The 25,918-nt window shown below is 42.9% G+C and overlaps 1 protein-coding gene across 2 annotated transcripts in view; it reads left to right on the forward strand.

Annotated features, from left to right (window-relative positions):
• Positions 1-3,872: 3,872 nt before the first annotated feature.
• SEC14L1 (SEC14 like lipid binding 1) overlaps positions 3,873-25,918 on the forward strand; it is a 41,415-nt gene continuing 19,369 nt past the window's right edge. The window contains exons 1-2 of one of the 2 annotated variants that reach the window (XM_066332076.1): positions 3,873-3,989; positions 5,684-5,775. In XM_066332076.1, coding sequence (XP_066188173.1) covers positions 5,713-5,775 — 63 coding nt within the window. In that variant the 5' untranslated portion in view covers positions 3,873-3,989; positions 5,684-5,712. Of the gene's footprint in view, positions 3,990-5,683; positions 5,776-11,357; positions 11,377-25,918 lie in introns of those variants that run through there. The other variant, XM_066332078.1, reaches the window with a different exon arrangement.

Below are 25,918 nucleotides of genomic sequence, written 5' to 3' on the forward strand. Positions count from 1 at the left end.
AAGACATAAAAGGCTCCAGTCTGCGAGGTCAATTAAGGCTTTTCTATGGGAAAGCTCAGATAAATCAAATAGTGGTATAAAGTTAATACACCTTCACTTCTGGTGCAATAAACTACAGTAAACTAAGGCTGGTTTAATCCTGAATAAAAATCTCATCATGGAGTGTAACACCTTCTAGGTATCATACATTAACATCCCCTCTCTGAACAGAGGCCAGTTTGGAGATTTTTTACCCTTATCCCAATCTTGTGAATAGTGGAAAACTACTGCCAAGCTAAAAGGCAGGAATACCTGCAAATAAGGAAACCACCCAGGAAGTGAGGAGCTCTGGTCTTCTTTCTCATACTGACTTACTGTGTGACTTTTCCTATGGCATTTCGTGAGCCTCAATATTCATACTGCATATTGGCATTACTAGTATCGTCCCTGCCATTAGGAAGGGTTTTAAGATCTCCAGAGATAAGTGGAGAAATTTTTCCTCCTGTTCACTGTTTTCCCAGTACGGGCTGTCCAGGGAGCTTACAAAGATTCGTACAACTGTAATGGACGGGCACATTCAGGTCTGTGTCTGGAGGGCTGAGCTTAGGGGTCACAGTTACTTTTAAGAGAAGAGGGAAGAAGGAGTTCACACATCCTCACACCCAGCTTTATCTGTTTGTCTCTCCCTAGACTAACAAGGGAAAGCAAAAACAGTGACACATAGTGAAATACATTAAATAAAAACCGTGCAAACCAGAATCAATGTCCCCAGGGCACAACTCTGTTCCATTAACTGTTTGTCACTCATCATGCTTATTACTATTTCCATCATGCTGGCAGCATTATCATTTGGGACCATTTCCATGGCTTTAAAGGTTTAGGAAGCAGGTATTTGTTTCAATGCAGCCAGTAGTACATAAAAAATTCCACTGACTCAGACGGGACTGATTTGTTAGGGAACGGCTCTTGAAGCATTTCAGGGTGTCTGAACCCAAACTCTCATCCCTTTTCCACATATTTTAATAAATGTACGGCTTAGCAGCAAGACCTTGAGTGAACACGTTCTGTCTTGTCATGAACTGCTGACAGTCTCCTCTCTTTAGCACAACAGCTCTGAAGATGGGACTTGATGGACAGTAAGAAGTCAGGATCACTTCGCTTTTCTTCATTGCTTGGGATGCAAACAAAAGAAGCCAGAGCAAGTTCCTGCCTGTTGAAATTCCAGGAGCTTGAGCTGCATTCCAGCACGGCTGAGAGGCGTTTTGAATCTTATATGCATCAGCCCTGAACTGCTCCCAAGCAACTGCACTTTCAGTTAGTGATTATTAATAGTAAAGGATTGACTACCAATAGTTCTCATTAATTTCCATGGCAATATTGCCTGAATCAAGATAACAGTTGCTTCGAGTTGAGTAACTCAAGTTCACAACATGAAGGAATGCAATCCAGGGAAAGGGCTCAGATGGAGGGAAGTGACCGACCTTGCATAACCTCCCTAAGGCCAAACTTCCCTTCATATCTAGCAGGCTGTGTTCCTAATTTTCCCAAAATATGGAACAGTTTGCACTTTCAGCCTGTGTCCTCTGGGCTTCAGTCTCCAGCCTGCCTCACAGCTTTCCTGAAACATTTCACCCACACATTTATTCACATTATATTCCTCCTAATGATGGAAGCTGGAGCTTCGATAAGAGAAGATGTAACAGGAAAATAAACAACAGTAGAAAAATTTAAACCCATATTACTTTCCTCTTCTTCATCTATCTTGTTAAGATTGTTGTTTCTGCAGAAAACAGTTGAGAGACTATGACTGATTTAGACATTAAATTATGGATTTTCACTCTATCAATAAACTCTAAATACCTTTAAAAGTCCAAAGAAAGCTTTTCTGGTTACCTGGCCGTTTGGTGAAGTAAAATAGAGGCAATCAGTAAGAATTAAAACATTTTCAGAATCTAAAGAGGGAAATGTTATGAACAAAGAGAAATCTGAGTGGGTGTTAATTCCTCGCCCTGCTAGGCTGGTAAGATTATATCTCAGGCTTTCAGAGCAGGAAAAGGATGTTGCAGGCATAATGGCATGGAATATCAATCAGATAACTAAATCTAATTACAGTTAACTAGTTAACTCCTGCTACATGAAGGCAACTGGCCAAGTGCCACAACAGAAATGAGATTGAGAGGAACAATTTCTCAACACATCAAACAACTTCTTGTAAGGACTAGTTCAGATCAGACAAGAGGCTATGCTTGACTAACTTTAAAAGACACAAGGTTTCTATAAGAAAGAATGGTAGCTTAATCCCTCATTAGTGGCAACCACAAATTCAGCTTTCCTAGGGAAAAAAAATTACATCAAAATGTCAGGCCACAACTCTGAATTTTAGTAGATTTATATTCTGAGGGAGTGAGCCATTAATAAAAGATATTGTGGGTAAACAAAATGTCTCAATAGTGCTGCTGAAGGGAACAGAGACATAGGTTCCTATCTTTCAAGTCCTTATTTTGACAGGGTTTGTGATACTCTGGTACTGTAAAAACCACAGTTGTACTTCTTGCTTTTAGTACATCACAGTTAAGCCACACATAGTGTGAGACAGAGCTCTTTGAGGCATCCCAGACTGCAAATACCCTGAGCTGGGTGAATGCTGATTATGGAGACAGAGAGGGACAGATGCTCCAGCAGTGACCAAGGTGGATCCCTGAGCTCCATGAAGCACCATGGCCCTGGAGCACCATTCCGTGCCATTGCCCTAAGCTGACCTTGCCCCTGATGGTGCCTGAACCCCACCCAGAGCCCTCCAGGCCAGGGGCCATGAGGGGTGTGGGACCACAGGATGCTCAGGGGGCTGAGGGGACAGGAGTTCCCCTGTCCCACTGTCCATGCCCTCCTGCTCCCAGGGTGTGTGTACACGACTCTGTGTGTTTGAGGGGAACTCTGCCCCTCTGCTCCACTCAGGTGAGACCCCACCTGGAATACTCCGGGGCTCCTGCACAGAACATGGACCTGTTGGAGTGACTACAGAGGAGGAACCAAGATGTTTGGAGGGTTGGAGCAGTTCTGATATGAGGAAAGGCTGGGAGAATTGGGATTGTTCAGCCTGGAGGAGACTTTGGGATGACCAAATTGCAGCCTTCCAATATATAATCACAGAATGTGCTGAGAAGGGACCCACCAGGATCATCAAGTTGAACTCCTGGCCCTATACAGGACACTCCAAGAATCTTACCCTGTGAGAGCATTGCCCAAACACTCCTTGATCTCAAACAGGCTCGGTGCTGTGACCACCTCCCCGAGGAGCCTGTTCAGTGCTCAGCCACCCTCTGGGAGAAAAACTTCTCCTCATATCCAACCTAAACATCCCCTGAGTCAGTTTCATGCTGTTCCTGAAGGGAGCCTACAGGAAAGACAGGGAGAAGAGTATTCACCAGGACACGTCGTGACAGGACAATGGGGAATGGCTTCGCAAGGACAGAGAGGGGGTGTACATTTGTTCAGTCATCATTCCTGGAAAGTTTAAAGAAAAGACTGGATGTGGCACGTAGTGCCATGGGCCAATCGGCGAGGTGGTGTTAGGTCATTGGTTGGACTCGGTGAAAGGGTCTTTTCCACCCTAACCGATCCTGTGATTGGAGATTCGAAAGAAATTCTTTGTGAGGGTGGTGAGGTAGTGGAACGGAACAGCTGCGGCTGCCCCATCTCTGGAGTGTTCAAGGCCAAGCTGGACAGTGCTCGAAGCAGCCTGGCCTAGTGTAAGCTGTCTCTCTCCGCGGCAGGGTGTGACACCGTTCGCCCTTTCGGACCCTTTCCCACCGGAATCACCGCGGGGCCGCCTCTCCCCTCACGGCCGCCGGGCTCCCCGCGCATGCGCCGCGCGCGTCCCCGCCCCCGGCAGCGCGCAGGCGCGGGCCCGCCCCCGCCCGGCACCGCGACCGACGGGCGGCGCGCGCCCCTCCCGCGCAGGACGGCGCTGCCCCGGCGGCATGAGGGGAGAGCGCGGCCGGCTCCGAGCGGTAAGGGCGGCGCGGAGCTTCCCGGGGCTCCCGCCCGCGCCCCGCGTCCCTCAGCGCCGCCGCCCTGCCCCGCGGCAACTTTCCCATTGTCCGCCCGCTCCCCGCCGGCTCCTCAGCGCTGGCTGCGGGGAGCCCCGAGGAGCGGTCGGGGCGCTGCCCGTGGTGGAGGGGGGTGGTGGTGCTAATGATGGTGGTGGTGCTAATGATGGTGGTGCTGATGGTGGCGGTCCTCGGGCAGGTCACGGCGGCGCTGCAGCCGCTGCGCTCCGGCCGCCTCGGGCAGGCGGCTCTAGCCGGGTCCCTCCGGGGCAGCGTGGGGCTGTCACCGGTGTCCCGTCCCCTCCCGGAGTGTCGCGGAACCCTCCGGGAGTGCTCAGGGCTGTCACAGGTGTCCCCCCATCCCGTCCCCTCTCGGGGTGTCCTCCGGAGCAGCGCGGAGCTGTCACAGGTGTCCCTTCCTCTCCCGGCATGTCCTGGTCACTGCGGGGCTGTCAGCGGTGTCCCGTCCCCTCCCGGAGTGTCCCGTTCCGTCCGGGAATGCTCGGGGCTGTCACAGGTGTCCCCCCATCCCGTCCCCTCCCGGGCTGTCCCGGTTCCGCCGCGGCGGGAGGAGCGCGGAGTTTCTTTGTTGTGTAACTCTTTTTGTCCGGGGATTAGAGAGGGTTTGCGGCTGTTTGTGCTGATTCGGGTAGGTTGTTGTTTTTTTTTTTTTTTAAAAAAAAACAGGCGCGAGGTAGTCACGGGTAAATTCTTCTCCGGGCTGGGATGTCGGAGAACTTTGCTGTGGCTCGGGGTTTTGTTCCTGTGGCTCCGGGTCCCGGAGCGCTCCCGCAGCGCCCTACGGGCGGAGAAGTGAAGCCAACTTGCTGTAGCAAACCCATTTCTCGCAGAAATGAGGCTGGCTCGCAGCCCGCGATTCATAGGCGAGTGCTATTGCCAGAATTTTTCAATAAACCTAAATTGCGGTCGAGAGAGTTCGGGTCAAGCACTTTGCTGGGTAGAGCAGGCACGAAGCCTTTGGAGTGATTCCCCTCCGTGCTGCCAGTGAATCTTTTCTGGCGGCGTAGTGGAATTTCTCTCAAAGTTATTTTTCCCATCTATCTCCCAAGTTTCTCTCTCAAAAGTTTCAGTTTTTGGGGAGATGCTCAAGGAATGCCCTTGATCCATCAGTGTGCTTTAGTAATCCATTTTTTTCCTTCTTTCTGCCAACAAGCATTTTTAACACTTTTTTTTTTTTTAACTTCTGTTTGTGCTTTCTGTATTTTTTTTTGCCCCTGCCCAGTCCCTGCTCTGAGTAGGGCAGCCCACATACTGTGCTGGGGGACTGGGAAATGCTTCTCTGCCTGTCGCTGGGATGTGTCAGTGTTTGGTTCTCAGCAGCAGCACAGGAAATGTCACCATCCTGACAAAGAGTCATAAAATATGTTGAAGATTTGTTACTAAAAGTGGACTAAAAATGTGCTAATTTTATGTTGTCCTTGGAAGAAATGATAAGTCAGTTCTGACAGAAATACATATATATATATATATATAGCTTTTCAGGGCCCCTGTTGGGTCTTAAAAAAGGTTGTCAAGGAATTGTGAAGGATTTCCTGTGGAATTGCTAGCGTGGTACCACGCACAGACTAATTGTAAGAGAAAATTGAAAATGGCTTCCTACGTCTGACAGATGGTTTTGAAAATTTCTTTTGCAGGTTTGAGTTGATCTCACTAAACTGCAACCATGGTGCAGAAGTACCAGTCCCCCGTACGGGTGTATAAACACCCTTTTGAGTTAATTATGGCTGTAAGTATTCATTTTTGCTGTAATTTCCTTCTTGATAGTTCCTTGTCTTGCTGAGCACTGGCTGGGCTTGGTTTGATAGATACTGTAGAACATACAAAACTGAAAATAAGATGCAAACTGTGAGAGTTGTGTGTTTCAATGATTTCTTCTTTGCCCTGAGTGGGGTTTTTTTAACATAATGTGCTCTCTTTTTCTGCCTAAGTTTTACAGATGTATTTGAAAGTTAGAGCAAAGGTAGGATTGAAGTGTCTGGAAGTTGGTTAGTGGAGGCAGGCTCTTCTAGAACAGGAGGAAATGTCATGTATGCTGATTAAAACATTGCTATGGTTGTGTTCTCATCACTGTAGAGTTTACAGGGTTAAAGAGCGCAGAGAAAGCCATGAAAGCAAGGATATTCCTGAATGAAAAGGGGGAAAGGACACTCCAAACATTTTGAGGGAAGGGACAAGAAAGCATGGTAGGGAGGCCAGGGGGATGAACAAAAAGTCTTTTGGGTGCATGTTGCTAATTGGTGGGATAGTGGTACAAATAGTAATGAAAAGAAGGAAATTTAATTGGGTTTCTTTCCTTTTTTGACTCCCTCTCCTCCTCTCCCTCCCTTTTCTCTCCTTTTTGAAAACAGAGTGGAAGTAGGTATTTGACATTTTAAAGTATATTCCATTGAAACCACAGCTGTGGGGCTCTTATGAGTTAGAGCAATTAAGGAGCTTTTCCCTGATAAAAACAGTTAAAAGTGAACCGTAATCTACATAATAATTGTTTGATTTCACTTGCTGAAAATACTGTGTTTAATGGCTTTGGAGGAGAGTTTTAATAGTGCTCATAGTGTAAATATTTAGATAGATCACGTGGTTTGGAGTGCAGGGTTCCTTACAGAAGTGATTCTTTGCAGTCACAGGGCAAAAAAGGATTAGATCACTCTACAGGGAATACTTGCTTTTCTTTTTATCTCATTCCTAAGGCTGCCTCCAGTGTTACACATCAGGTCTTGCTCTTGCAGACACTTCAAGGCAGAGTTGTTATTTTGCTGAGCAGTGAAGAAGCCAACTGTGATATGTGTAAGGTCTTTTATGACTTCAGTAACTCTGACAGCTGGGCTTCAGGTGATCTCTGTGAAATTTGATGGTGTCTGTAACTTTAGCCTTCAGGGAAGTTATACTGGCTCTTAGATCAATCAGCCAAAATTAATTTCTTAAATTAAATTCCCTGGCTGATTGCTAGACGGATGAGTCTTTACCTTGCTGCTGAATTGAAGGCAAAAATTCTTCCCCTGAGTTATTTCTTCAAGGATATTTTGAGTCAAAATGCTGACATCAAAATTGTCCACAACACTTTGCTGGATGTAATTAAAACCGCTTCTGACTATTAGTATTAACTGAGTGTTCCCAAACTGTTCTGTGTCTTAGGGGTAATATCTGCAGAATATGTAACAAATATAAAGTCTTCCCTTACATTAAGGCTTTTTTTTTTAGAAAGCCAGAGGCTGTAGTAGGTATGCAACTAGGTTGCAAATAAAAGTTAAAAATTAAAAGGGAACTAAGAGGAGAAGAATGCTTATAAAAATAAACAGCCAAACAGGATCCTTTCTGAGGCTGGAAGTTTAGCTGAGCAATAATACATCTGATTTATTTAGTCTGCGTCAGAACAGTGGATTGTCACTTGTACTTGTTCAGAATGTGAGCGCTGGATGAACATCCTCTCCCTGCCATGTTGTTGCTGTTACTGATTTTTAAAACTTGTAAAATTCCTGCTGATGATCCATCAAAACTGTCCATGCATTTTCTGAAGTGTGTACAAGAGTCCCTGAGCCAAATTCTGTGAGGAATATAAACTGTATATGCAAGCTGGATGCTTTTTGTTACTGTTTTTCTTACTGTTTTGTTACTGTTTCCCCTTGGTTGAACAGTGATTGCATAAGTTGATGAAGAATTTCTGGAAGGAATGCTTGTGTCAAGTTCTGTGCTCCCTAAAGTGGAGGCACTATGTTGCATAGTCTTAATCAAAAAATGCTATAATGTTATTTTAACAGTGCCAGCAGCTCTTCTGAAACGAGGCGTGTACCAGGCTTGGATTTAAAGCACCCAATAAATGACTTATGTGTGGTGTTTGATTTTCCTCTGTCCCTCTCTTTTATTTGCCAAAGCCCTTGAGAGGATGTGTCCTCAAACAGAGCTTTAAACCCACACCCAGAGATACTCATCTGTCAGTAAAAAATCTCTGGAGAAAACTTTGGTCAGTGTGGCAGCAATGTTCTGTGTGCTGAATTATCTTAACAAAAATCACTGTTTCTAACCTGGCTGTTGTGTGAGATCTCATCTTTGTGTTCAGGTGCTGAGTACTTTTAAGATTTTTATTTGGCCAATTGTCCTCTCTTCCCTGGGTGTTCTGTGGAACTCCTGAGGTAATTCTTTCTCTGGAGCACTAATGAAGTTCATCAGTGTCAATGAAGCCCTTGTGCACAGGAAGATTCCCTGGATGATCACGTTGCGATTCCAAATTGGAACTCATTAAATCAAACTAATATTTAGCCTTCAGATAGAAAAATCAGCATTAATTCTTCCTTTCTAGAAGCCACTGAGTGAATGCCACTTGCAGAGTGGGTAATTTACAGTGCAAACTTCCGAGTTGCCTGTTTCCCCCTTCCTGGGTTTCCAAGAGCTACTTAAGGGAGAATGGAGCACAATCAGCATTCCATTCATGCAGCTCTAGTGCTTTCCCAGGCAACTTTGTTCTCTGGGAAGGGTGACTGCAGCTCTATATAAGACAAAACCCCTTGAATTTAATTCCACTTTGATCTAAGCCAAGATTGTAAAGAAAAAAAGTATTTGCAGGCAAGTATGATATAGAGACTTCTAAAATTGACAAGAGTAAAAATTCTTTTCCTAAGTGGAAGTCATGTTGAAAATAAGTTTTTCTGTTATGCTTCCTCTACTGACATCTAAAACTCATCTGTTAAACCCTAATATATCTCTGACAATATCCTTAAGGCACGACCCCTTATCTCCCACTGGGAATTGGTGAGGTGCTGAGGCTGGAGGGAGTGGTGGCATCCATTTCTTCAAAGCTTCCTACCTTCCCTCATCATTGAAGTCCAGCTGTGTAAAATCTAATATAAGCTATTTCCCTTGAAGATTTCCTTCCACTGGCAAATTGCAGGTTCCAGATAATGTTGAAGGTGCAAATCTTTTAATGAAACTATTTCCCAAACTTGGAAAGATTGTAGAATCATAGGCTGGAAATTACCACACTTTAGTCTGACACGCCTTACGCAGACCAGATGATTTCACCAAATAGTTTCCAAAGCTGACCTGATGGTTTTTGGCTGCTCTGTGGAATATCTGTCATAATTGACTTCTTGGAATCTCTGTGTGTTAGTGGCTATGTATTTAAAAAAGCAGCTTGCACAGCTGCTCAGGAGACTGACTAGAATGTCACTTCTCCTCCTGCTCAGCGTTTACGTAATGCTGGAAGCAGCTGAAATGTGGAAAAATGGCTGTTTACTTAGACTCACTTGTCAAGTTACCAAGGTTAAATATACTGGAGAAAAAAACTGAGAAGCTGCTTTTAGAAAACTTCTAAAGATTACAGATTCAATTTTTTTTATATTAGCTTAAAGAGGTTTACATTTAAAGTAATATAGGGACTTTGCTGAATAAGTAGTTCTTAATATTAAAAGGCAGTTAAGAACTTGAATCTTCCTTAACACACATGAAGCTAAAATTAACTTTGGAGATTTGCAGCTCATTTTCAGTCTGACATACTTTAGATAATTCCCCTTGAGTTTAATTTCCAAAGTAAATTTAAATAATGAATAATCAGTTGCAATGGCATTTCAAGGGTGGAATTTATGCAAATGGAAAATAAATAAGATGTTTGAAAAAGCACACATTGGATTGAACCATTGACCAGCGGGATTTTTCTTTTTAAGTTTCTGAAAGCTCTGTGGAAAATGTATTGCTCTTCAGCCCATTTAGAAAATGTCCTATTTACAGTCACAAATTACTTGGTTTCAGAAATAATGGGAATTAAAAAAAAAATCTATCTGACATTTTGCCACTGTTCTTTTAGAATATCTGAAGTATCTCAAGCATGAATCTTTCTTAGCAAGTATAATGTGTAGTGCCTTTGATTATATTATCATTTTAATGGTTCAAATTTGCTGCTTTTGGACATCAGGCTGACTGAGTCTCTTTGACTTTATAGATCTAAAAAACAGTTCTTAAGGTATATCTCATGAATTAAAGTATCCCTAAATTACAGGTGAGTAGTAACATTGTAAATGGGATAAAAACGCTTCATTGATAGGAGTAGATTAGGAAAAAAATTATCTGGTTTTGCAGATTGACAAAGCAAAGTACAGTCCCTTGGTCTAGATTGCAATGAGCTTCCTGATCAGCAGTACATTATTATTTCACTATAAAAGCTATTACTTTAAAAAGTAATTTAAAAAAAATTCAAACTGTATCAAGCTAAGTGCCACACCTGCTCGTAAATACTCGCCATTTTCATTCCTTCCAGTCTCATTTTGTTTTCCTGGAAAAATTGCATTTCACACATAATGTGAAGAGGGGCTGAGAGGCTGGTGAGAAAAAGGAAGCTCTTCTGCAAGTGCTTTTGAAAGCACAAAGTAGGCTTTAAATATATAGAGAAGTATTTTATTCCCTTGATTCAGTGCACTTTGCTGAGAATTTGTCTTGGATACTTAAATCCTGGGGAAGGGAATAAACTTGAGTGTCGGCTTCCAAAACCTCTGAGCTGTTTTCCCTTCTGTTGTAGAACTCCCAGAGTCTCATCTGCTTTGCTTCCTCTCTTTGTTGAAAACTTAGCTTTATTTGCTGTTAGAAATGTGTTGGTAAAGCTCTGGTGGAGCAGAGCCTTGTGTGGAATTTCTGAATTTATATTAAATGCCTGCAGTTTCATTGCTGGCTGATGGTGGTTCCTGTGTTAGCACATGGTGTAAGAACAAATCATTATTTGGCCACTTGTTTGGAATGAGCTGTGGGTAACAAATGGGAGAGTTCACTTAAGCACTAGGAGAAAATATTGACTTAGCAGCCTGCTAACAGTGCAATTTATGTTTTATTTTGTGTTATTTCATGACCTGCTTAGCTATTTGCATGCTTGGTTTCCTGGTTGTGTTTTGTTGTTTGGGTCTGGGTTTTTTTTTTGGTGGTGGGTTTTTTTGGGTTTTTTTTTTGGTGTTTGGTTTTGGTTTTGGTTTTTTTTGGGCAACACGTGACCTGACTGTAGCTGACAGCTGCAGTTCTCTTGTTAGCTGAAAGCTTTGAGTCAGTTTTTAACAAGTCCTTTGCACTTTAGAAGCTGAGCCACCACTACTGTCACACTCTGAAAGGTGTCAGAAGAAGGAAAATATGTGCCAAAACAGTTCCTGTGTTTTGTTCTGAAAGCACTCCAAGCTTTTCACTCTTTGCAGGTGTTTTAGCTCTGATGTGAAGTGCTGCTCCAGGATCTGTTGATCCAGCCAAGTGATGTTGCCTTTGAGTTAAAACTCTTAAATATGTGGGGATCTGGCAGAAAAGAAATGGTTACACATCCTGCAGTCCTGGACACTCAGGGTTCTACAGTTACAGTCTGGAGAAGGTATAACTCACGGTCTAATGTGTGCTTAGACAGAAGGGAACATGTGTAAAAGCCTTCAAAACTTTGCAGGAAGGAGATGGGTGAATTTTTTGGGGATTGATTAAAAAAACATATCCAGTGAGAGGCCAGAGGTTGCTTAGAGATCAGAATGAGGTGTTTCCATATTTCTTGGGCTGTCTGTGCTGCCCAAGGACTTCCCATAAAGCACCTTCAGTCAGAGTCCAGAAGCTGGAACCCAGAATTGAGGAGGTATTTGTTGTAACCAGGATTGCTTTTGCTGTGAGCGTCTTTTGGAGTCAGTATGTTCCTGGCAGGAGGCCAGCAATGGAATCTTTAAACTGTTCCATTCTCAATGTAGAACGAATCTTCCGAGAATAAGCAAGGAAAGCTGTTAATTAGCTCAAGTTGAAATTAATTACAGGTTGGTCTTAAATGGTCTATTTCCTTTTCTCCCAAGTGAATTAGTCTTCATGTAGTTTTTCATGTAGTTTAAAAATACTGTGCGTGTATTCTAAGTGAAGAACTAGGATGTTAAGCTGAATTATTTAACACTTTATTTCCTTTTTGAGATAGAGTTAAGACAGGTCAGGTTAGCAGCTCATGTAAATGTTCAGTAAGGCCTATTACAGGTAGTTTAATAATTCGACTTTCTCACAATCGACCTGCAGCTGGTTTCAGCCATCAGCAGTCAGTCGGTGGTGTTTGGGCTCAGCTGGTGGCAGTGTGGCTGGGAGGTCTGCCTGCCATCCCCCGGGCTCCCCTGCAGCCTGGGGCAGCACTGCCAGAGTTCAGGCCAGCAGTGAGCCATCACAACTGGAGATCAGCTCTCGAGCTCTTGCCTTTTCTCTGCATAGCTTTTGCTCGAGTCATGCTGATTGCAGCCCAGGCCAAAGAGGCTTTCAGCTTGTGGTTCACGGCCTCTGCCTTCTCAGGGTCAGAGAAATATCACCAATATGTGGTTTCCCATTGTAGCTAAGCTGATGCAGCAGGCTGCTGCTCTTGCTTTCTTGCAAAGACACGTCTGGGCCAGAGCTGTCTTGGGAAAAAGGAAGGTGAATTCCTTGTCAGCCCAGTTTCCTCACTGGGCTCCCTTAAGGCTGCTGGCCACCCCTGTGGGAGCAGGTGCTCGTCCCCCCCGTGCTGTGGGTGAGCTGCTGGCAGCTGCCTGCAAGAAAAAGGAGTCAGCAGAGCATCTGTCACTGGGGTTGCACTCTGAGAGCCCTCCATGCCGTAGGGAAATAATTAGGGATCTGCAGTTTGAAAAATGCAGAAGCCGCTTTCTCTAACAGTAAATGAAGGGGCCATTAGAAACCTGATTCAGCAGTCTTCAGGTATTATTTAGCAGTGCAAAGCACTTGCAAATTGCACTGCATGGCTTGGAGTTATGGATTCTGTGAGTTGCTTTGGCATAAAGGGGGCTCTCTCCTTGCTTCAGAAAAATGAAAATGAAAAATTTCTGTGTTGTGTGCTGGAACAAAATCACACGTGGAAGGACTGGCTGCCTGTCTTGCTTTGTATTCATGTATAAAAGTTCACATTTCTATCTTGGACTTCTCTTGGGTTTTACTTTACTATAATTAGGCTTTGGGTTCTATATATCAGCAAATATGAAAATAAAAATATCACCGGGCTACCAGCTTTAACTCTGGCAACAGCAGAGGGATCGTGGGAGGGAGCAAAGAGAAGCTACTCTTTTGCATAAGAAAATGAACTTTTATTAAACTGTTTTAATTCTTAATTATACATGTTTGGGCTTTATTAAATTATTGTTTCAAAGTTTTGTCGTGGTCAGATTGATGAAGTTAAATATCTAAATCAGTAGGGTTATGGATTACTAGATAATTACAACTGTTTTCATTTTGTTGGTGTTGATGCTCTCATAACTTGAGTATGAATGCTTTCTGGAATATATGCAGATCAATTTGTGCAGGAGTTGAAAGCTCCACTGCAAACCTCACCATCTCAGCCTGTCTGATAACTTTCTGCCGTGCCTGCTGCTGCTGTAATATTAGATCATATCACTGTGACAATAAGAGATCTCATTTTGTGAAGATGAGTATTTCCCTGGTGATGGTCAGGGTGGCACTGTGCCATTTAGAGTTGTTTATGCCACAGCAGAAGAGAGCAGCTTCCTGATGAGAGCACTTCCTTTCTTGCGTGCATTGTGTCCCTTCATTTAGTGTAAAATTCAAATGCCACAGACATTCTGTCCACTTCAGGCGTGCCAGGCAGCAGGAGCCTTTCCAGAGGATGCCTTTTTCAGGCTATTTCATTCAATGTGTAAATTATACATTATAATTTGCAAAACTCTCTTTGCTGTGCAGTTCGTTGGCTTGTAGATAAGGTCTTCATTACTGAATTCAAGGCTCTATGAAATTACTTATTTCTATTGAAGTGTTTCATCGTGTGCGTGGTTCAGCCACTGAAGTTGTAATGAACAGGATTTAAGGCAATTTCACTTGAACTTGTTTGTTCTGTGTTGACTAAACTGATTCATGCTTTTGTTTGCCTTTTTTGCTTTAAAGGAGGGTGAAGAACAAAGAAGTGATTGTCTATAATCTATGAGTTTAATTTCATTTTAGAAAAGAATCAAATTATTCTCTACTATTTTTTTGGTGATTTTGTTTTTTTTTTAATTGGCTTATCTTTTGAAGCTAGGTTGTGTTTTCTGTCTATGTTTTATTGGGGTGCACTGCAGAAGTTGTACCATGCCAGTGATGGATCTGGCACTGGTATTACCTGGTTATCGATATCTGGATGATGAATTTGGATTTTTGTTCTGTCTGTTAATGAGAAGCACAGAACTGGGTTGCACCATGAGGCCTCTCTAGCTTGTGCTGCCTTTCAGGCAGGGGCCAAGGGCAGTATCTGCCTCCAGGGGGAGGATAGGAATGAGATAAACATATGGTAACACTCTCTTAGGATACTCTCTCATCCTCCAGCAATGTGTCTTGACAGCCCTTCTGGTCCAGAATGTGCCGTTGTCAGGAATAACATCTCATGTGCTTGATTTCTTGTGCTCCCAGTTCCTTTCTGGAGCCCAGAGAACTCTGAGGTGACACTCTCCAGCAGGAGCTGGTGCTTCATGACACGGTGTGTCAAGAGATGGATCCTTTCCCTTGAGGCTGGCAGAGCTGGCTCAGCCTCACACCTCCTGCTCCTTGTGTCAGAAGAGGCAGCAGAGCCTGGCTCAGGCTCTCTGTGCTGCCTGCCCTCTTAGATCTGGCAGGTTCCTCCCTCAGGTCTGAAATGACTCATTTTCATGGTGGTGGTTGGTCTTAGTTCCGTAGTTCGATTTCACATGAGGAACTGTGGCTCTGTACTCTTGGTTTTCCACCATCATTTTTTTACCTTTTTGAGGGCTCTTGATACTTCAGACATGGATGTAAGGTGGGTTTTTGTTACACTTGCTAGCGTGAGGTAAAAAGTGAGCAGGCTCCAGACCCTACTGTGCTGCATTTTGATGGCATTCCATTGACATTAGTCATGGTCAACTTAAAATGATGGACTTAAAACTTTTTAATTGGTTTGCTTAACACAGAGTATGGCTGCTCTCTACCTGGAAGTTGATATTTTCCTGGTCCAAAAGCCAAACCAAGGCTTTGTTATTTATCTTTAATTTTGTGTTCTTCTGGGGAAGCTCACTGTGCTGATGATAGTCTTGGGAGAGTGGAATCACTGGTGCAGTGCTTAGAGGCCAGTGGCCTCTGGGCCAAATGAAAACCTGGTGGGTGAAGTCTGAGGCAATGAAGTCAAACCTGTTCCACTGAACCTTCATGGAGCTGGGGGAAAGTCTGGAGACTTTTTTCCTTGTGGTAGTACAGGTCTTGAACCTCTCAGGCAATGGTTTAATGAGGAATTCTGAGCCCACACTGTAGCAGTTCTGTAGTCATCCTGTCCTCCTCCACTCATAAATTAGATTTTGTCTGCGCAGTAATAATTTTATTTAAAATAGCCTAACATATTCCAGATGTTAAACATGTTGTAAGAGACCTTCTTATTGAAAGTGTCTGTGATTCTAAGACCAAACAAGTGACGAATACTAATTATAGGACTCATAAAAGTGAGACCTAAGCGTGGTACAATAGAGCAGCAAGGAATATTTGACTGTTCTAAAAATAGATCCTCAGTGGACACAGTGGGATTGCAGCTGAATTTTAAAAAACTGACTGCAGAGGAACCAGACACGCAATTTTGTTAACTGGAAAAGGAAAAGGGAAGCCAAGCACCAAATTCTGCTTTCAGTGTGACAATACCCCGTGCCTGTGAAATGCCTGTTGGCGACACAGAGCGTGCTTGTGATTGTTCAGCTGCTGTAAGACAAGGAATGGTAATTAGAAGGAACGGTAGGACAAGCTTAATGATTTACTCTTGGTTTTATGTGCGTCTCTAAAAAAATTCGCAGGAAGATATGTTCCTGTGTTATGTAAAGGGCTGTGTATTGCCAGCGTTGCAGAGAAATAGGAAGTGCTTGGGAATAGCTCACATTCCTCAGTAATCACATGTCGGTCTCCAGGCATTTCAGCTTTCCCTGGCCTGTCGCCAGCCTTTGCTGTGATGCTCTTTTGGAGGTCAGCCTCTTCTCCAGAGTGCTTTAACCTTGAGCCAAAACAGTCGTGTCCTGTGCAGTTGGGGTCAGAAGCCAAGTTTCCTCTCGCAGGAACTACTGAAGTTGACTTTAATTGCAGGGCACATTCTGTCAGACAAAGTGTTGTGCCCGGAGCTACGTGGCTTCTGGGCCAGACTGATTTCCATCTGTCTTGCTTGGAACACGGGCAGGGCAGGCATTTTTCTCTCAATGTAGAATAGTGTTGCAAATGCCTTTGATATAAACAAGTTAGAGTGACATTGCAAGTCCATCTGGTATTGCTGTTACTCCCACGAGGCCAGGTAAGATCTGTGTATGTTGAAGAGCAACTTGGAGCAGCACAGCTGTAAAGTCTGTCCTCGGTGTTCCACCTTCAGTCTAGACCAGAGCAATGCCAAGAGCAATTTGATCTTGGTCTCACAGTCATAAGCCACCCTAACCTGAATGATCAGGCTTTCTTACCTTACTCCAAAGGAAAGGAAGGTTAAAATTATTTGCATTCAGCATGGTTGTTGGGTTTTCTCTCCTTAACCTTTTGTTTTTCTTGAGGAAGGAGTGGTACTTGCCCAGCTTCTCTATTCCAGCATCTCATTTCGTGTCTCAAGATTGTACAGAGGCTGCAGTTGAAGTTTGGCTTGCTCACTCTTTAGTGGAGTGGCACTTGGTCACTTTGGGCTCTCCCAAAGGGAGGAAGAGAATTAGTGATTCTCCTGTGTGTGCCTGGAAGGCAGAGCAGGTGTAACTCAAACTCCTACACAGGCTGTCCTGCCTACACTTTCTCCTCTGTCCTGCCCTCATATTAAGGTGTCCTCTGAAGATGGACATTTAGGCTCCCACACAAGGATCAATTATTACACAATTGCACCTGGGCAAATTTATTTAAGCAAACCACAGATGACTCAGATCCATCTTGAAGTAACCACTCTTCAAATTAAAGTTGTGTTGAGGCATGTCTGTGGTTCTTGAAGATTGTCTTTTACAGATAGAAGATAGAATGTCAGCCCTTGTCTTCAGGTCGCATCCTTTATCCCCAGTTTGTTCTACCTGCTGAATTGGTGTACCTTTTGTCATCAACACTTTGAATAAAATCACATTAAATCATCAATTTTTTTTTTTTTTTTATTTTTTTTTCTGGAAGAAGCTGGAATCTCTGTGTGTAGCAGAGTGGTTCTTAGGTAGTTATGAGCCAGTTCCCTTTAAGTGTCATTCCATGCAACATCAGGCCACTGTCATTTTGCTGTTAAAACTTCTCTCTGAGCACTTTTCTGAAATGAAAATGCCCAGGTTTTGCATGGAAGGGTGCACTGAGGGGGATGGAGTAGTGATCTTTGTAGAAAGAGCTCGCATGGGTGGATTGACTGGTCACAACCCTGATGATAATTAAGGTTTCTGGGTCTGGCTGTTCCTTTCTGGTGCAGAAAGAGGCTCTTTGCTTTGGTAAGTTGGTGACCACAGTTGAATAACTCAGCAGTGAACTACCAGTAAAATTCCACTTATCTAGAAGATTGCTTCATAACCTGTTCTGAATCTCCTGCTTTATTTATAAGGCCTAAATTATTTTAATTAAATATTAAAGTATTAAAGTAATTTTATGCATGCTTGAAAACCCTGAACTCCGGGGCTGAGATTCCTTTGCTCTGTAGCCAACATATTTGTGCTGTCATACAGAGGAAGTTTGCTGCAGACCTTCCTGTCCCCCAGAAACTTATTTTTTTTTGCTCTTGCTTTTTGACTTTTCTTCTATCCCCTTCATTGCTTTTGGGCAGTCTTAAGTGAAGCTATGCTTTTTTTAGTACAACTCAGATTTGTCAAGAATGCTTAATGAATATTGTCCAGTATTTCCCTGGATAAACCGAGAGTTTTACTGATATTTAGTTGCAGGTGCTGTCTAAACGAAGCATTCTTTCAATAAGCTGCCTGTGAAATCCTTTTGATTTCTGATTTATGTGCTGGTAGAAAACCAAACACTTCTTTGCTTTGTGTTTACTTTGCAGAGAATGTAATCTAAAACTCTGAAATGCATGTAAACTTTTTACATCACTACAAGGATTTTTTTGTCCCCCCCTGAAATTGTTACTATTTTTTTGATAGTAGGCAGGGTTTGATGTCTGCTGAAACTTAACAGCAATAGAAAATTAGTTTTAAATTCTGTCCATGAAAGTGATACTAACATGCATAATCCTATCTAATTGATTCTTAGCCTGAATTTCTCCAAAGGCTTCTGTGCAACAGCTACCAGAGCTGAATTTGTTGCAGTGTCCTTTGACTGACAACTGAGATAAAACAGATAATGTTCCAAAGGCCACGTGGTTTGGAGTCATGTTTTGTGCAGTAAGAATGTCTTGGTTTTGGTAGGACTCCTGATGCTTTCTGTCTGATGATGACCTCAAAGGAAAGAAGTTTAGACACAAACAAGACAAACTAAAATTGGTACCAAAGTTTGGGAAGATGGTGTGGATGCTGTGCTGAGTTTCCTTGGAGATCTGTCTGGTTTCAGTGACATTTTGCAGTGACCTGGGGCATGTAATGAGTAGTGTGGTATTTTCAGGGGTGGACTGGGCAGTGCTGGGTTAATGTTGGGCTCAATGATCTTAACAGTCTGTTTCAACCAGAATGAGTTAATGATTCCAAGTGCGTTCCACCTCACGGGACTCCAAGCCAGCTTACAAGAACTGGCTGCAGGGTTGCCTTTAGGACTGGTTAAAACACCAAGCTGTGCATTTGGTCTGGATTTGTAGTGTAATTAAAGCCAATAAGTGATCAACACTGTAACCATGGAAATGCTGCCTGAACCACAGAGAGGAGCAGAAATGTCGGTGTTTGTGTGTTGATGCAGTTGCTTTCGCATGGAAGTGCTTTGTGGCAGTTTAACACATGAAAGGTGCTGCTGTCAGAAAGCCAAGGTGGTGTGTGATGTGCTGTGGAAGCAGCACTCTGTGAGCTCCAGTTTCCTTTACAACACCATGTCAGTGGTATTTCATGATTTTTGTGATTGGCTGTGTGCATCAACTATGGTTGTGCCTGAAATTTTAACACGAAGCCGTTGCTTTTGCGCTGCAGAAGACTTGGGAGAGGTTGAATAGGTGTGAAGTAGCCTGGATTGTGTCTGCAGAGCTGCGTGGAGATAAAGCTCTGTTCTCTGTTGTGAAAGGTTGTTTTGCTTCCTCATGCACATCCCTGCTGTTCTGGATGAGTGGTGGTGAGTGCTGTTTGAAGCCAGGAACCAAGAAAAAATTGCCTCTAAATTTTTATGGTCTCAGAGTAACTTAGTGGAGCCAAAGCACAAGAATAACTTCTCTGCTGTTTCCTGTCTCCATAGAGATTTTTAATTTACTGAATCAAAGCCCTTCATACAAGATCACAAAGCAGTTATTAAATTTGAGATGGGTCTGTATACAGGGTTATTTTGTAGTGGTTATGAGCAATGTCCTCATTGTTTTCAGGAATTTGCAGAATGGATGTGAAGCTGGGACGTTTCTTGCTGGGTTTCTAGGATTCGAGCAGCAAATTGCCTGCTTGGCATGTGGCAGGGCTGTTAACCTATTTGGTAGAACAAATAGGTATTGTTTGTTCAGCAGTGACATCCACTGAAGACAAGATCACTTTAACAGGCAGAGTCTATTTGAAATGTGCAAGAAACTTAACTGGGTATTTACTTAACTTGAAAGTACTGTGGGCTTCTAATACAGCTAGATGTAAAAATGGACAGAGCAGTCTTGCCCTCTTCTTTTTATAGGAAGCAATAAAATCTGAGGCTTTATATAGTTAAGCTAGGGGTGAATTTAAATGTGTTGGAATAAATCTGCTCATCCTTTCTTCCTCTTTCTTTATAGACTTTTGCAAGGCACAAGTGGGTTTTTCATGGCAGTGTAGAGCCTGAAATCCTTTTCAGGGAAACCTGACTAAATCAAGAGAACTCCTTAAACAAGGATAGGCACCAAGAGAAGACAAGGACGAGCGGGGATTATGCACTTCTGTACACTTAATAAAACCTTTTCTTATGCAGGACTCCTGAGTGACAGAGGAGCTGTTGAGGGCAAGAATAAATGGCTTTGGTAAATGCCAGGAAAAGAAATGTTTTCTTATTCACTTCTGCTTACAGATGGCTTCATTTTCCTCAACTCCTGCTTTCATATCATAGAGAATTTCTCAGGAATTTTATTTCCATTCCAGAGAAGGAGGGGTGAGCTGAGGAAGCTCAGTTTGCTGGCTGCTAAGCCGGTTATGCTTTCAGATGCTTTCTTGAGAGAAGGACACTGAAAAGAACAAGTCCGTGTATCACTCCATGATTGAACAAGGCCCAGGGAAGGCCTGGTGGTGTTAATGAAAAGGTTTCTGCAGTGACCTTCAGTGTTTGTAGTGTGTAAGGGCAGCTTAGAGCACGGTTATTTACCAGCTGTGGGTGTTGGAAGCCCAGGGAGTGCCCAGGGACCATGCAGGGTCCTGTAATGTCTGGACCCATCCAGTGTAGGGAGTCTCTCCTGGATCTTCTGAGAAGAGATGTAAACCTGGGCTGTATATTTGAGCACCACTTCAGTGCAGTATCATAAATAAAGCATTTGAAGAATCTGAATATCATGCTGCAGTAAGTTTTTGAACCACTGACAATTTCTCTTCCCAGATACTCTACCTGAAAGCTCTGATCTCTGTCTTGGAGAACATCCAAAGTTGTTTTTCAAGATTGCTTCTCTTGCTGTTTGAGAAATAATTAACCTTCAATTACAACTCCTGAACAACATCTGTGCAAAGTAGATTCTTGTTAGGACTTGTCTGATTTGTATAATAATGTGTTTATGTGGTCTATTAAAAAAAAAAAAAAAAAAAAAAAAGAAGACAAACCCCAGAACTTCAAAAACAAAAAAGCCATTGTAGTCCGAGGATTTGATGCATAATTACATAAAACTTTCACAGCCTCTTTATGAAAATTTTAGACTAACTCCATTGTTTATGAACTTTAAGGTGGGATTGTATTTCTGCAAAGTAGAAGAAATTGGGCCATTTTGGACAATTATTTGGGAATGCTTTACTTTGGAAGACTGAGTATGAACAGTACTCTAAACTTACACTCTTAATGCACTAAAGATCATTTCATTAGAAAGTTCCAGGTCACTTCTTACACTCCTGTTTACAGCAGGAACTCTTTAGTCTCTAAAATGGAGCAAAATGTTTGTCTTACGGATATCGACTCGTCCTATTGATTTTTTGGTGTAACTTACAGAAGGGTTATTTATTTTATCTTGGATACACTTAATGGCCATCATTAATACTTAGATTGCCAAATTTCATTGTACCAGGGAACAGAGAGTGAAGACAATCTATTGTGTTTCAGAATGACTACTGCCACTCCAGGGTAAAATGCTTTTTTGGACTGTAGTGGAGGGAGGACACAAGAGGGACAAATAAAATAAGGTCAGGATGCAGTTGTAGGGAAGTGTGATGGGGAGAAAGGAGAATGGTGCAAATTATTTTTCTCTGTAGCTTAGAGTAAGGGAGCATTTGGCAGATGAATATCAGCTCTCATTTTGGGAATACATCTATTGGGAATCCTTGGGAATGCATCCCAGCATCATGCCCTCAGAGCTGCCTGCACGGCTGGATAGAGCCAGCTCTGCTCCTCACACCCTGCCCAAGTACAGCTTGGCTTGGAAAGGCAGGATTTTCCTCTCTTCCGTGGAATTCTGCTCTGTGTGGAGTGGAAGAGCTTTTTCCTCTTGCAAAATGAATGTATTTAAACCAAGGTGTATTTGAATGTGGGGCATTGTGATTTAGTTTGTTTTTTTTTAACAAACCAAGATGAAACAGAGCCTTCCTTTTTAATGAATGCTTGCTGCCTGCTTCATTTGTCTTAATTCTTAAAATCTCTGCAGTAGCTCTCTTTCAGGTGAAGGGTTATAATTTTTAATTCAAATTGCTTCTGCGCAAGGTATTTCCTGATGAACTTTCTAATTGCTTAATCCAGTTCAGTGATAAATTGTTAAGCAAACATTTTGTTTGTTGATCTTGCTCTGATAGCCAGCAGGTTCACCATTGGTGAATCTGGCTGGAAAAGCTATAATGTGTTTGTTCTAGTTCTATTTGAACACTTTTAAACACTTTTTTAAAGTAGAAATTGCAACAGCAGGCTTAAACTCTTTTTTTTTTTTTTTTTTTGCTTTTAAAGTAAGTCGTAGTGTTCTTTACTCTCTGGCTAGTCGTATTTTGTTGGCATAGACTGTGCTAAGATTTACAGAGAAGTCAGAGGGCTGTTAAACAACCTCATATTTGTTGAGGACCAGAAATGGTACACAAAGGACATTTTTGTTCAGACGATACACAGCCATTCGCTGCCGGGTCTGACTCTGCCTCTCCTGCTGCCTTGTCTGTAGTCCCCACGAGCCTCAGCTGTGGTCTGGGTAACTAAAGCCTTCTCCATCTTTTCCAGAGAGAGTTCTAGAACTGAGTGCCTGCCAAGCAGCCTTTGTTTCCCAGCAATAGGAGAAGAACTCCTCTCTTTGTAAATGAGAATATTTAATGAAGTGAAAACACTGCGGAGAGAAAAAACCACTTAAACCTCCTGCGCAAAGCCAAGGGGAGCTGTGCTGCTGGGAGCAGGGTCTGCCTGGGACCCTGGATGTCCTTGGAGGTCTTGTCCTTCCAGAGCTGCCTTCACAGGGCAGCTTCTTCCCCGAGAGCTGACTACCTGCATGTTAAAGATGTTTGTGCTTCTCCAACGTGCAGTTTGCTTCACGTTCCCTCTTCCCGGTGCCTGGGAGTGTTACCTTACCATCAACCCTATTTCTGGAGCTTTTTGAGGTGTATCCACTGAAACCATCTGCTCTCTTGCACACACGCCCCCGAGCTGATCACTCCCATGTGAGCTAACATCCCTCAGAGGCACTGGCACCGAGATCACACTGCTTTGTTCAAGCCTCACGATTTTTATACCGCCTTGAACAAGTGTCATGATTTTTATACATATGTATGGATTGCAAAGGGAGCGCTGAACAGCACAATGCAGGGCATGAAAAGGTATTTGCTGATCTGTGAGAGTTCATCCAGAATTGTTTCTTTCTAAGTTCTGCTGCCAAGAATTTGAAACCTCTTGGTTACCCTGCCACGAGTCTCTGCTTTTCCAATTGATCTGCAGTGCTCCAATGCAAGGGGAGGAAGGGATGCAGTGTTCTGCAGAATGATCAGGCTGCTGGAATGCAGCCTATGGAGCCAGGGCAGCATCCTGCCTTAGTGACCCTGCTTGTTTCTTGTGTTTATGAATAATTCAGAAATCCCACACACTGGAAGTGGAGAGGGGAGCACAGTGAACTTTTGGATGCACTTGCACATTGTTACCCACACGTGGTCAGGCACTGCAGGCAGAAATTAAAGTTAGCACCGAGTGCTGCAGACAAGAGTGGACTGCCAGGATGAATCTGTTCATGGGTTCTCTTGAGGTGTCCTTGGAGAACGTGGTGCTGCTCTTGGACTGCTGCTCTGCCAGCAGTTTCAGACAGAAAACATCAAAAAGAAATAAAACATCTTAACAGCTTGATTCATGCCGTTAAGCTGTTAAAGCACTCAGTATGCTTCATTTTCCAAATGGTAATTGAAATTCCTCTGTATTTTACCAGTTAGAATTTCTGTTCGGAGGATTCACCTACTAGAACAACACAGCATAAGATTGCTTGGAATAAATTTTTTCCTCTTTTAAGTGTAGAAGTTAGTTTTGAGTTATTTAATGGACATACTAAATAATCCCTGTCCTTGAAGGCAGGAGACTGGGACTATATTAATCTGGCCAGAGAAGCTGAGTAATTTATTTGCATGCATGACTCTCCCTACTGAGGACTGAGCACATGCTTATTATCAAGGCACTTTATTAGCCCTAGGCATGGTTTGAGAAGCAAAAAGCCAGAAAACTTTGAAAACTGGGTTGGGGGTCATACCTAAGTGCTGTTTTAAAGGTGGTATTTTTAAAGGAACTTGTTATTCCTGATACTTGAATTCCAAAATCTAAGGGCCACAGCAGCAAGTACAATTCCCTTGGCTATGAGAAACGACTGCAATGGGTTTAAAATAGTCTGACTTTTGAATTGCTTTCATGTCTTCACACTCAGCTGAAATACTAGCAAGGATAAAAGTGGAATAAATCCTGTTATTTTGACTCTACTCTGAGCATGAGTTGCTAAGGGAAGCAGTTGGAAAAGAAGCTTTATTACAGTGCTATTTTGGTTGAAATTGTGCTTGTCAGTGCTCTTGCTGTTAACATGCATTAAGAAAGTTAAATTTGCGGTTCAAGCTGCTTCACCAGACTGTGTTTTTCTTGATGCACAATGCAGCTTCTAACGGATCAGAGTACACAAATGTTCCAGGGGCCCGTGGGAAATGTGGAAGTACATTATTGTGGAACTGCAGAAATGCGGACTCAAAATCACTCTTTGAAAGATGTATTGAGGTGTTGTGACCTCGTGTCACAGCCAGTAGCAGCTGCAGAGTTTTGAGGATGAGCACATCTGTGCTTTTGACTCGTACTCCCTGTGTCACACCCTGTGTTAAATGTGAAGGGGAAAACAGTAACAGTGTCCCCTTGATACACTTTATTGGGTGCATTTAATGCTACAGCAGCAGCATTTCGCTCCTGCATGGAGCCCTTCAGGATTTTCTGCAGCTGCTTGTCTTTTGAGGAACTAATTGTCTTTGATTGTATCTGTACAGTGAAATTGGAACACTGAGACCAAAGTGTGGAATATCTGATTTTATTTGTGAAGGGAGACTTATCTGTCCCAAGTTTGACCACAATGCTGTCATACAAGGAAAGAGCACCACTTTATAAAAACTCAGCTTTATCAGCCTGCTGGAGGAATACTGTATAATGCAGTTCAGTTATTTCCTGTCTGCAAAGCTGGATTTGAGACAAAAATTTCGGTTCAAAACTCTTCAATAATGCAGCAAAATCCCTTCAGTTCTCTTGAAAAATAAAAGCGGCATTTGATCTTTCTTTAATCTTCTCTGCTCCTTGAATAGCTCCAGTCTTGGCCGTGCATGTGCTGCTCTGACTCACGTGGCTCTTGCTGTGTTGTACCACAAATTACAGGTTTTGTTCCTGTGCTGTGTTGGTTCGTGGAGAAAGATGTGTCAGTGTCCTGTAGCCTTCAGCAGCTTTTCCCTGCCCACTCTGCTCTGTGAAAGGGAGCAGTTTGTCCCTTGTGGAAGACACAGCCGTGCTTGAATCAGATGAAATATATTGATGTGGCCATGGTTTGCTCTAATCACCTTTTATTCAAACTGGGCTGTGCTGAGAAATGGTGCATTACAAGGGTACACTGGCACTGGGACATAAAGAAATAAAACCAGCCTGATTTAAGAGCCCAGTAAAACCGAGTGAACAGTTTTCTGTGTGCATGTTCTTTAGGGAGAAAGGATCCTGAGTCGCTGCAAATCCCTTGGAAACCCTCAAGTACTTTGCAATGAGCATTCAGCTTGCCAGCTTTTGGCAGATAATTATTTCATTCTCTTCCAAATTGAACACATTCAGTTCAGTCTTGCCATTTAAAACAACACATTCTTCTTGGACGTTTTTTTGTTCACAGTTCAGCAAACACTCATGAGCAGGTAATGCTTTGAATTGCAAATGTTCACAGGGCAAACATGAAGTGTTTGGAGGACTAAGATGAGAAAAGTGTCAATATGTGCAATGAAGGAGAATTGCAAAAGCTTTGGCATAAAGGGGGCTGTTCAGATGGGGAAAACTTGTCATCCAAATGTAAAAAGACTTTGAAAAAAGTGAGAAAAATGTTAGATACTTACTGCCCCTGCTCTCCTGTCTATAAAATAATCGTAACATAAGGTCCTCAAAAGTATTAAACGAAGCAATCTGAAAATCAGAAATACTTCTCAATTCTGCTTCTTCTAGAAATGTTATCTTTTTCTGACTTTAACAGCATTTAACTGCAGCCATTCCAGTTAAAATAGAGATTAATT

The sequence above is a fragment of the Sylvia atricapilla genome, chromosome 18 (assembly GCF_009819655.1).
Source record: "Sylvia atricapilla isolate bSylAtr1 chromosome 18, bSylAtr1.pri, whole genome shotgun sequence".
In the NCBI taxonomy this organism is placed as follows: Eukaryota; Metazoa; Chordata; class Aves; order Passeriformes; family Sylviidae; genus Sylvia; species Sylvia atricapilla.